Source organism: Danio rerio, chromosome 5 (assembly GCF_049306965.1).
Source record: "Danio rerio strain Tuebingen ecotype United States chromosome 5, GRCz12tu, whole genome shotgun sequence".
In the NCBI taxonomy this organism is placed as follows: domain Eukaryota; kingdom Metazoa; phylum Chordata; class Actinopteri; order Cypriniformes; family Danionidae; genus Danio; species Danio rerio.
Genome location: NC_133180.1, coordinates 61,263,215 through 61,276,574, shown reverse-complemented (window position 1 = coordinate 61,276,574; position 13,360 = coordinate 61,263,215). Strand labels below are relative to the sequence as shown.

The 13,360-nt window shown below is 34.2% G+C and overlaps 1 protein-coding gene across 3 annotated transcripts in view; it reads right to left on the bottom strand.

Annotated features, from left to right (window-relative positions):
• Positions 1 to 12,666, bottom strand: part of tmem150ab (transmembrane protein 150Ab) — a 47,243-nt gene extending 34,577 nt beyond the window's left edge. The window contains exons 1-7 of one of the 3 annotated variants that reach the window (XR_012405783.1): positions 12,602 to 12,666; positions 10,258 to 10,505; positions 9,039 to 9,086; positions 2,758 to 2,844; positions 2,589 to 2,656; positions 911 to 1,038; positions 643 to 820 (exon numbers count right to left, since the gene is read on the bottom strand). Coding sequence is in view for 2 of the 3 variants with exons in the window: in NM_200511.1 (NP_956805.1) it covers positions 643 to 820; positions 911 to 1,038; positions 2,589 to 2,656; positions 2,758 to 2,844; positions 9,039 to 9,086; positions 10,258 to 10,322 (574 nt within the window). In the remaining variant the exon portion in view is untranslated. 3 annotated transcript variants of the gene reach the window in all.
• Between the last annotated feature and the right edge of the window lie 694 nt (positions 12,667 to 13,360).

The window sequence follows — 13,360 nt, the reverse complement described above, 5'->3', positions numbered from 1 at the left end:
TGTTTTAGTACCACATTTTTGTAACGTACTCAGATATACTGTATGAATTTGGCTATTTTATTTTAATTTTATCTATTATTTTCAAACGGTTCTTTTTTTATTATTGCATTTGCCCACCAAAAAATACTCTAGTTGAAGACTACATGCCATTGTGTAAATTAAATTTATGTTTATAGTTTAGTTTAGTTCCCCCCAAAAAATATATTTAAAAATATTTGCTATAACAACATAACTGTATCCCAGTGACGGGTTGCAGCTGGAAGGGCATCTGCTGTGTAAAACATATGCTGAATAAGTTGGCGGTTCATTCCACTGTGGCAACCCCTGATTTATAAAGACACTAAGCCAAAAATAAAATGAATGAATGAATAAATAAATAACAAAACTGGGATTTTCACTTGCCAAACTTTGACATTTGATGAAGTACGGCCAATACTGAAATGTTAGCAATGTGAAAACCCAACTGCCAAACTTAATCTTTTATAATCTTCTGTTAAAAACCAATTAGCCACACTGCGTTTTATGCCAATAACATCATGTTCAAGTGTATTCAAACAAATTTGATTTTCATGTATTAGATCATGACTGTATATACTGATATGCTAAACTGTAAATAGTGATTAGTATTTTTAGTAAGGATACTGAGGACAAGTGATACGAGAGCTCCAGCCGAGAGAGCCACGCGTACATGAGCCATCCAGTAGTCCAGTGCTGTCTCTGCTATACGGTATGTCAGAACACACTGCAGACACACAAACAGCAAGCCTGCGGGGAAAGCTACACCTGCTCCAACATAGTGAAGCGTCTTGGCATGATCCACCTGAGGCAAAAAACATGGAGAGAAAGAGTGAGAGAAATGCAAGACTATATAGATTGGTATAAAACAGGGTTAAGTTATGAGCCAACTTACTTGGAAGTTGCCCACCATGACCAACCCAAGGGCATTGATGCAGCCGGACACCAAAGCACTTGTGTTGGTCCAGCAGTGATGACTGTGTTCAATCACTTGAGCGTATCGCAGCATGCACACCATGACCACTACACACACATATATCACCATAAATATAAATGATCAAGTCTGCTATAGTTTAAAAAAAAGGTTTTTTAGAAGGGGTGTAACGAGATCTCGTGTCACAAGATTTCTTGTTGAGGTGAAAAGTTGTTTCTTACATATATATATTTCATTTTATGTCATACATAAAATTAAATGTTCTTTAAAATGAAAGTAAATTTATTACAAGCTGATTAAAAAAACACCTAAACTGTTTTGCATTTTGTGTTTATTTTAATAAATATCTATTTTCCATTCATATAGTATGTAAAATATATGAATTCTAAGACTATTCCATTCCTGTTTATCATTAAAGAGCCCCTATTTTGCATTAAAAAGGGGGATATTTTGGTTTGACCTGCATGCAAGGTCAATAACACATTCATTGTCTTATAATATGCATTTATTTTTACCTAATTATCGACTCCCATATGAATCATTCAGCGACTTATTTGTTCCCAAACCCCTCCGTAGTGTGAAGCTAATCTGCGCTGATTGGGCCAATGATCCAGTCTGTTGCAGTTGGTCGACTGCGTTCAGCACAAGACAGAGAGAAAAGCCCACCATGGCTTTGAAATAGCAGCCAGAGAGTATGTGTGAGCCCAATGCAGGAATGCAATAAATGAATGCAGTTAAAGACCAGCATATTGCTCTACTCTGAAACCTAATCCCAAGTAATAACAACTACACACATTCAGTATTAATCCACACAATGGCAAAAGTTGAACTATTTTGAAAATTGACCGTGCCCCGTGTGTGTAGGAACAGCTGATGGTGGCCATAGCAAAGGCAAACAGCAGAAGATCGCCAGTTCAGAAACGCACTTAAAATCGGTAAAGGAAGAAGCACATGTCATGTTTTTAAAGTGGTTTTGGACGCGATTTGTGAACAGCCCCATACAGATTTAACCTGAGAGTTTAATACAGTGCAAGCACTGATCTATAACAAATATGTGATTATAAGCCGCGTGGGGTGATTAAAACTTTACTAATTGATTACTACCTGCATTACAGCGTAGATTATTGTATTAAAAATCTGAAAAATTACAGGAACAAGCACAGCCACTGGTTGGCTATACTGTGGTATTGTTGTGAAAATTAATTTTAACCCATTATTTCCAGCAGCCGAATCTCCATCTGTCAGTGATCGTCCTCTTAGCGTTATGATCAGTCCAGTGATCCCCGTGCCTCCTCTAGTGTGTGGAGGGAAAGCGTGTGCACATTTTAACGAAACTGGAAGTACATATTTGGTGATTTACCATAACGATGTCGATGCGATCAAACAAAAGATCCGACTCTTATTTTATTTGACTCAGAGTCAATTATTTTACTAAAGAATCATTAGTTTTAAACAAGATGCACATTTAGATTTAAACCTCAGCTGGATGTTTTCATTCACTTAGAGCTGTGTTACACATTGCATGGAAGCTCATTTTCAAAAACCCATAATAGGGGCTCTTTAAGGATTTCTTTAAAATAGTGTAAAAATCTTGACTTGTTCTCGTGTCATTTTCAGTCATACTGAAACTGATTCTTACCCATAAAGGCCCCAACATTGCCTATCAAACTGAAGAGACAGCTCTCTGGTGGATAGCAACCACATTTACTGGTAAAAGAGCAGAAATCCAGATATTACAACCTTTTTAGATGTTGATGCAAAACAGTACCACCTAAAGTCTCCAAATCTGGTCATTTTGTGGTTTTCACCTGATAAGGGGGATGTCTTGAAGGGTACAGCAGGTCTTTGGGAAGCCCCTCTTAGCCGTTTCCTCTGTGCATGTCAAATTGTATGACCTATGATGCAACAGAACCAAGCATGAAATTTTCTTTAAAAAAAATAAATGAGTTGTCAGCAGAATCTTCAGTCAATCAAGAATGATTAAAAAAATCATATTTTTTAACACTGGACCTTATCTTACTGACAGTAACTATGTTTCCATCAAAAGATGCGAATGAAATTTATAAGCAAAACTAAAATATCGCATAGAAGACATGCGAATAAAGCAGCAATTTGATCCAATAAATCAAAGAGAACAAAATAGTCCCTTTCTGATTAACTGGCACCAAATATCAAAAGTAAAAATGGAATTTATTGAGGTAGGAGAAGCTGCGTCAATCTTTTCCTTATTTAATAAATAACTTGACTTAGAAGACAATGCAGACAAACAATACACATGTAGTGGTGTTTAAAGGCGTGAGATGCGATGCACAGACACTCTCGACAGTTCTGAAGGTAATTAACTATGTAATTACACTAACTCTGAAAGGCAATTAAGAATGATCAAAACAACATTTCAGATGTTTTACAATGTGCTCAGCCAGGTTTATCCATTCACACACATCATTACATGACCTTATAACAATATCAAAGTTTTTTTTTTATGTGCATACTGGAATTTGTTTGGTAAAAGTATTTCCATCATAGTTTATGTGCATATTTACTTATCGAATAAAAGGTTTATCTTACTCAGTTATGCGCATACATTTTGTATGCACATTTTCAAAATTGATTTGCATCTTGCTGTTTCCGTCATGCGACAAAATGTGCATAAAAATAGGTGGATGGATCCATAGCTACTGTCTTTTGCATTTTCTACAAAAAAAAAATACTCTGGCCCAGAGGTGGGACCAAGTCATTGTTTGGCAAGTCACAAGTAAGTCTCAATTCATTGCCCTCAAGTCCCGAGTCAAGTCCCGAGTCAAGACAGGCAAGTCCCGAGTCAAGTCCCAAGTCAAAGGCAACAAGTCTCAAGTCAAGTCCAAAGTCCTATAGTTTGATTTTCGAGTCTTTTCGAGTCTTTTTTAACAGAAAAATAAAATTTAAACAGATTATGTATGGCTGTAAGATCTGTATTAAATAAACAAACCTTTTTTTAATGAAAGAACATTGCTTAGATATATAAAGATACAAATGTAATTTTCTGAAAAAGTGCTAAACAGTGCTGCGTCTCGTCTACACAGCCTATTGCACAAGAATGAGTTCCACCAAAAAAAGAGTCCATTTTGCCTCACATCACACAGAAATTGCAGGTCTACTGCTGTCTAGTTCATTAAGTTTAGTTGTGCTATGTTATGTCTTCAGTGATCAACTTGTGATTAACTAAAACTACATAAACAACCTCAATGAGGCAGCAGTAGACCAACAACTCCTGTATGCTGCAAAGTAAAATTGAGTGAAATTGGTATTTTGTCAATTGAATCTCGTGTGTGCTAAAGAGATGGAGATGCAAATCTGTCTAGCAGCAATGTAAAATGGTAGCACATATTCTAAATGAAGTAGGCTACTTCATACAAACAATAACATTGTTTTCTTCACATAACAATGAAGAACTTTGCTCTCTACCTTGTGTGATGCTCGTGCACCGATTTCCTCTGTGGACAAAACTGCTTGCGAGCTCTCAAATATACGCTGCTCACGCGCAAATTTTCTCCCTCTCAAATATGCACTGCTAATGCACACATTTTCCTGCGCGCTCTCAGAGATTATATATAGAATTTGTGTCTTGTGTTTCCTCTTCCTTTTGTGCTTTTTGATATGATTTATATTGAATTAATAATTAATATTGACTATTGAATTAATATTGACTATTTATTAACAAAAACCAAAATACTAAAATAGACTTACATATTAAATTTTTAATCTAATAAACCATAACATTTTGGCTGTATGTTTTATGATGAGATATTTCCAGTTTCAAACACTTAAAGACACAGATAATAGAGGTTGGATGTAAAGAATGCATTTTGTTTTACAAACATTTATTAAACATCCAAAAGGTTCACTATACTAATCAAATAAAAAAAACATTTAAACAAAAAATATAACTAACGCAAGCAGAAATGTAACTGTGATAAAAATAAGGAAAAACTTGATTAGGTATTATAGCCTACTGTACTATTCACTCTTTAAATAAATCTCATTATCAATCCCATTTTATCATGGCAACTAAAATAAAGTGAACTAGTCTCTGCTGTCTTCCACATTATTGATGAGATTGTGGAGGACATTTTCCATGTCATCCTCTTCATTTTGAGGAAAAGCTGTTCCACAGGGCCCCTGAACACATCTATTGGCATAGACAGGGTTTTGTACAGTACTATAGTAAAGTACTTTAATTAATCTGTTGGGGTAATATTATAGTTGCTATGGTAACACAAGTGTAATATAAACAAATGACCCAGTGCTGTAGTTTTTTTTTTTACAGTATTGGGTATATTATACTACAATTCACCACACTTTACTGTAGTAAAACTACACTCTGTATTTCATTTTATTAGTTCACTATTCTTAATACTACAGTATGCTGAAGCATTCATTAACAGCTTGTAAATAATACTAGGCTTAAACATAGGCAGTATACCTAACTCTCAAAAACACTAGTATTTATTATAGAATTTACCTTAACCTCATAGTTTTTCGTGTATTGTTACTAAATAGTTTAGCAATATATAAACCATATCAACATTCTGGAATAATCAATTTATCAGGAGGATCTCTGGAGAGCAAAAGCAGGAAAATTATGAAGCGCCAGTGTGGACAAAACTCAAGCAAACGCAGAGAGACTGAATACGCGCGTGAGAGACCAGCAAATCAGATTGAAGTACCTGCCCACTGGTGAAAGTAATGTCAGAGCCAATCAGATTTTTCTTTCTTTTCATAAAGAACGGGGTTCGAATCCCACTTAGGCACTTGTAAACAATCATTTTAGAACATTTTGTCAAAAATCCCTACTGAAAAAACAGCTTAAACCAGCCTAGGCTGGTTGGCTGGTTTTAGAGGGGTTTTGGCCATTTCGAGGCTGGTTTCCAGCCATTTCCAGCCTGGTCTTAGCTGGTCAGGCTGGGAGATGACCAGCTAAAACCAGCTATGTCCAGCTTAAACCAGGCTGGTCAAGACCAGGCTAAGACCAGGCTGGAAATGGCTGGAAACCAGCCTGGAAATGACCAAAACCCCTCTAAAACCAGCCTGGTCGACCAGCTAAAACCAGCTTACCAGCCTAGGCTGGCTGTCGCTGGATTTTTCTGCAGGGATATTGTTATGTTTAACCATTTATAAGAGCCACAAAGTATCTAAAACTTGTTTTCATGTTTGCATAGCCAATAAATGTGCTAAATAAATTAAAATAGAAATACCCACAGTGAAACAGTTATATAAATTTAAATATTAGTTTAAATACATTCATAGTGGTTTTAAATATCTTTTAATATGTAAAGTAGAGAAGTTCACATTCAACAAACTGAATAAAACAAGTCTTCGTTTTTAGTTTATTTAAAAACAATTACAAATGGAGTAATTCAACTCACAATTAAATGATCTCATTGAGTGATGGAATAAAAAGGTAAAACTTTAATTGAATGATCAGTCAAGTGTTTCCAAATGAAATCTGTTAAAATAAGAGTCCTACAAAACAGGAACAAAGACACTCATGAAACAAAATGTGATTGTTAATTGTATTTTTTATTAGATGGTTGGTTTTAAGTACTTTAAAAATAGTAGATAATCCTTAAATATAGAGGGGGAAATACAGAAAAACAAACAAACAGAAATTCAACAATATATATGCATTACATTACAATCTCGCAATAAAAAATTTAATTAAAAACCATATAGAGGACTAAAATATTGCTAAGAGGCATAACATCAACAATAATAAAAATACCGTTAAGGTTTTAAATACTAAATAAAATTAATAGTATTAATCCAAAATATGAAAAATGTAACACTTTACAATAAGGTTGTATTAATTAGTTAAGTTTATGCATGTACTAATGTGAACAAACAATGCAGTGCAGTTCATTACAGTATTCATTATTTTATGCTTTAATTAATGGAAATAAAATTATTGGTTAAATCTTGTTAACTCACAGTGCATTAACATTAATGTTAACAAGCATAACTTTAAATTGTAATAATGCAATAGTAAATGTTAAACTATAATTAATATAGGTTTAGAAGTATAGTTCATTATTAGTTCATGTTAGTACATAGATTAACTAAAGAAACCTTATTGCAAAATGTCACCAGAAAATAACAAAAAAACTTTTCTTTTTTTTTTTTTTACAGTTTTAAGAGCTTTAAAAATAAATTATATATCTAGTTATTATGGCATGTAATTAATGTTACTACTAATTAAATAGTTAGAAAATACTGTCAGAGGATGTGCAAAACACAAAGATAAAACATAATATGCGCATTGACACAAACCACCAAATGCAAAAACATAAATTACAGCCATGTTCATTCATAATTATATGATATAAATCACGAGAGGGTAAATTTGGTTTAAAAAAAACTGAAGTTCATTGACTTATACACAACAGTAAAACAATGCTTTTGCACAACAGTAACACATTGCGAGTAGTAAAGTCTCTTACCTTTGACAGATGTTGTAAATCCGCTGATAAAAACAAAAGGAGCAGATCGCGGATGTGTTTATTTCACTCTCTGAGTCAGAATGAAAATGGCATCTTCAAATTTCCCGCTGGTGCAAAAACACGGAAGTGCGCCACAAAGCGCTAGTGGTCGAAAGTATGCGTGCATGCTCTCTGTCACACACGCACACACACGCAGAGATAGAGCGTTCTGTGTCAACATACTTTTTATCTTTGGGCTTTTTATAGAAATTAGCAAGTCTTTACAAGTCAATAGGCGCAAGTCCAAGTGAAAGTCCGAGTCATTTATGTTCAAGTCCAAGTCGAGTTGCAAGTCTTTTGATATTTTGTCAAGTCGAGTCTGAAGTCATCAAATTCATGACTCGAGTCTGACTCAAGTCCAAGTCACATGACTCGAGTCCACACCTCTGCTCTGGCCTATTTAAACTGACATTTTTTATTCTTGAGGGTGTTTGTTTGTATACAGTGCACAAAACTTGTTCTAAATATAAAAACCCTCCATGTCCTACGGATTATTTCGGTTTCCAGCAGCAGCTGCAGATCTGAACCCTTCTCGACCGTAACTGTATGATTTTAAGATCCATCTTTTCACACTGAGGGACTAAGAGTGCTTTCACACTTAAATTGCCTTGACTGTACCCAAGTTTGATTGCCCCCCCTTGCCGCCACCTTGGCTGGTTTGTGTTTACAGTGCCTTTTGTTCTTCTGAACCCTGGTACGCTTGCGTCATCGAGCTGCTGTTGTGTGTACGGCTGTTGCTAGGTGAAAAAGACGTACGCATATCACCGTCATTCTGCTTTTACCGAATGTTTTGTTTTCAGACAAACAGAAAGATACAGAACATAACATGATGTCTGCAGAAGAACACCGTATACATACAAACACATATATATTTAAAAATTGTTTTTGACAGTTTGTAATGTAAATCTGTAAGACATTCACAGCAGTTTAGCAGACTACTAACATAAACTCATTCATTTTCTTTTTGGCTTAGTTCCATATTAATCTGATGCCGCCACAGCGGAATAACTCGCCAACTTATCCAGCATGTTTTACACAGCAGATGCCCTTCCAGCTGCAACCAATCACTGGGAAACATCCATACACACTCATTCACACACATACACTACAAAAAATTTAGCCTACCCAATTCACATATAGCGCATGTCTTTGAAACCGGAAACGGGAGCACCTGGAGGAAACCCACGCCAACACTGGGAGAACATGCAAACTCCACTCAGAAATGCCAACTGCCCCAGTCGAAGCTCGAACCAGTGACCTTCTCGCTATAAGACGATCGTGCTACCCGTAACGGCCTCTAACATAAACTGCATATAAATATATTATATTCACTCTCTGGGCCAGATTTACAGTATAACAGCTTGTGCCACATGTGCACCACAACCAGGAGTTCAACATTTTTACAATTATACAAAAACTTTTTTGTACTTTCTAAATCCATCAATCTGAGACAAAAAGGCTTGTAATACGATATTTACTGAGTTTTTCACCCAAGTTTACATCATGTTGATCATTAGAAACTTAGGAATGTGAATATCAATTACAATGGAGTAGTATTTACAAGGTTAACTTACCAGTTCTCAACCGGACATACATGATGGTTCATTACAGCCATGGCGTAACTAAAGAACAAAATATTAAAGGATTATCAGTTGGTAAGTATATGACATTTAACAAATGAATCACATAAACTATAGAGGGAATTATAAAACTACATTTAGTATATGCAATTATTTTTTTAAAATGTATATTATTATTAAATTTACTTTTGCTTATGATATATAATAATAGTAAATAACTGCAGTGCTTGCCACAGGTTTGAAATATACTTGCGGTGGTAGCCGGATTGAAACACACCCTTTACACACAGTTCATAAATAGTTAACCATATACAACAAACAATACATATTTTGATTTCAACACTAATCTTATTATTATCTGGTTAAAACATTCTTTTAGATGGGTTAAAGTAAATAAAAAAAATCCACTACTTCTCTATTTAGGAGCCACACGCACCCACTACCAGGTCAAATCTGCTTCTCTCTATCTCCCATTCAAGTTCAGGTTGCTTTATTGGCAGGACATTTTGTACAGTATTGCCAAAGCATTTTAGATGGATAAAATATGTAACATGTTGACAATCAAATGAATAAAATATACAGCAAATGAGAAAGAAATGACAGAAAAAATTTAGAAAAATAGGCAAAATCTTATAAAATTATGATAATTACAAGAACAAAACGTATTTAATTAAGACTAATGAGTTAATGACCCGTCTCTAATGATGTACAATTTCTTTTTTTTTCAGTTTTTCTGAGACATTTAGATTAAAGAATTAATTATTACATTTTTCTCTCGCGGCTATGCGCAAAAAAATTAACCACAGCATAGAAAACGAACGCAAAACCAAATCCCAGACATTTTTGTAGATTCAGAACCTAATGAAACAGGACGTATGAAACAAGAGAAAGGAGAGAAGATTTTCCACTACTAAATCGTTTGCCAAATGTACTAAATGTTTGTTTATATTGGGCGGACACAAACATTTTTTTTTAATTATTGTAACAGTAGAAAAATGTCACTAAATTTACTTGGGCGTTTGTTAATATACCTGGGCAGCCCGCCCAAGTAAAGACTATGTGTGGGAGCACTGAACTGTATCATTATGTTTCATCTTACATATAATGACATAAAGGAATCATATGGGTTTGGAATGACATGACTGTTATGTATGACATCAAATTGAAATTTTTGGTTGATCTGTCATAAACCATAAATGACATAAACACTTACACGATCCATATCCCCGTGATGGAGAAGGCAGACAGGCTGACAGGCAGAACAATCCAAGCAGTCATTGGTCAGTCTGTGAGAGGCCTGAGACCCCAGCATGAGGGTGTGCAGGACTGGGGTAATGGAGACACGCTGCGAGTCACCAGCAATTGAAGCCATGCAGTGTGGGATATGTGGATCAGTGGGGGCAACGTGATTCTCCTGCAACTACATCTGGACCCCCGATGATTGCCAGCAACCAATAATATCTAGTGAAAATAATTGGGACACTGTATGTAAATAGATGTTTGAACATTTTTTTAAGACCAAACAAGAGATAATGTTAAAATGCTTTGCTAATTTGCTAAACTACAAAAAAATTTTGTTTAATAATTATAATTTAGTAAATGCAATTATTTTTAAACTTAAAATATGTAAAAACACACTTCTGTACAGTACTAAGCTTAATACTGTAAAAGAATAAATATGCATTGTTCAACGTACAAAAACTTTTGCTTTAAACAGATTTGTGACATGTTAAGAAATACATTGACAGCTGCAATGGAGTTAGCAGCGAAAAGGCTTGGGCTGTGGACAATGTGAAACATGTATTGTTCTCTGATGAGTCTGCCTTTAACTTTCCCACATCCAGGAGAGTTACAGTGTGGAGAAGCCCCAAAGAAGCAAATAAAGAATGTACTTCTATTTTTGATGGTCACGTGTTTTTTTTTATTTATATATATATATATATATATATATATATATATATATATATATATATATATATATATATATATATATATATATATATATATATATACACGCTTTATTTTACAGTAAAAATATCTACCAACTAGGGCTGAGAAATTAATTAAAAATTAATTGAAATCAACAATCAGAAACTATAATCAATCTAATTTTTCCAGGTAATTTTTTTCAATTACTTACCCAACCGTGTGTAAAGTACTTTTGTGTTTTGTGCACGCGTTTAGTTCAGCATGTTCGCATAACCTCGCACCTTTTTTATAAAAAAAAATAATAATTAAAAATGTAACTCGTCGCAAAGCGCAAGCTCTGTGATTGATCGGTTTGGAAGCAGTGACCAGCGTGGGCGACACATACAGCTGCAATCCTATTGGAGCGAGTGTTATCAAGTGTCAAGTGCCGTTAACAAGCTCCAGTTGGAAACCTTTTTTGTAAGAAGTACGTTTTGGGCAATGTGTCTTTTAACATCAGTTGTTTAACGTAGATTTTAGTAAATAATCATAGATAGTAGATAGTGTGTGTTTCCTTCAATTATTTTAAAATCATTCAATTAATTTAAAATATGTGAGCATTAAGTGGACAAAACTTGTCAGTGAACTATGAGGGCAATGAAATAAAATAAATAAAATAATTGTTCATTGATCGATTTTAGGCCAAATTGGTCAGCCCAACTACCAACTGTAACGTTACATGTACTTGAGTACTGTAAAAACATGGGTTATGTGTGTAAGCAGGTTCAGTGTTACTGTAATTGCTCTAATAAGTAAATATATATTATACAGTCCAGTCAAACTAGAATTTAAAATTAAGTGCAATATGGTCAATGCAAAAAAAATTGAGGTGGCATACAATATATTTTTCTTATAGTATTTTCTGTCAACATCCTACACAATAATACCATTCAAATTAAGGTTTTAAAAACAAGATAAACAAATAAACAATGAGAGAATATGAGCTAAAATGATGAACATAGTTTAACGACTACGACTTAACATAATGTAACGTTAACTACAAATGAAACTACCTAACGTTAGCACCGGAGAAATAATGTTCAAAACATTATTAAGTTACACTGACTTTCTATATCAAATATGGTGCAGTTTTAAATATATATATTTACGATAATCTACTGAAAGATGGTATACTTTTTGTCGCTTATTCTGAAAAACGATAGGACCTGTGAAGCACAAAGTGAGATCAACAACCTGACAAAAAGCTCTATTAATAATGTCCCCTTCAGTCCAGATCAGCCTCAATGTCACATCAGCAAATACAAAACGACAAAGCTGACCAGATATATGTTTAACGTTAAAATCGTTAACTGTGGCGCAACAAATAATAACAAATGCATGAAACGATCTGGAATAATAACAAAGCGAAGATTTACTTGGATAAAACTAAACATCGTGTAACGTAGCTTGCAAGCTATCCAGCAGATGCTACTGCAAGTAAACAACTTTTTAAGACGATACAGATATCCTTATTTACGTTTTAACGTACTAACACACGCAGGTGTGTGTTTCTACAGCATTTGAACTATCGTATATCAGCTTGTCATTATCGACATTTTATGTTTTTATATGTAAAACCATGATCCTACCGCAGGCCCCGCGGCTCCTGAGCGGATGCTGCTTCTGCTGCATCTCAAGCTCAAACTGATGTACTGATATCTTCATCAACAGAGGGCGCCCTCACCTCCATTTGCGCCTGCCCGGATGTATTAAAAACAATTAAACGCACACACACAAATATTTTGTAAAATCATAAAAGGATAATTAACTTTTATTTAAATGACGCACAAAATATGCAAGATATGTTTTCTAAAAATGAATATTTAAAAAAAATAATCGATTACACTTAAAACAATTGTGCAGAAGGCTCAAAAAAATCCACAAATGGAACCGCAGATTTATTTCTAAAAGCATAATTTAAATTACGCTCATTAAAATATATATGATATGCTCTTCCCAAAAAATTATATTTAAAGAAATAATTAATTAACCTCTAGAATTGGTAAAAAAGAGACAAGTTAGGCTAAAACTCCAAATAAAATCAACAATGCTAAAGCATCTATTTGTAAAAGCACAAACATAAAACAAGACATTTTAAAAGTTTAAACGGTATAATTATAGTACAATCAAACTATAAAATGCTATAAAATGTGTTTATATTGTATTGTTTTATTATAACATATGGATCCCAAATCTACCTCTTTTCACCTTTTTACCTTCCTTGTATTTTCCAAAGCATACTTTCTTCTTTTAATAATAAAATGAATACTTAACAATAATTAACGATTTCCCCCTCGTAACTATTGCATCTTTGCAATACTACATTACCCAAAAGGCTGCATTCAAAC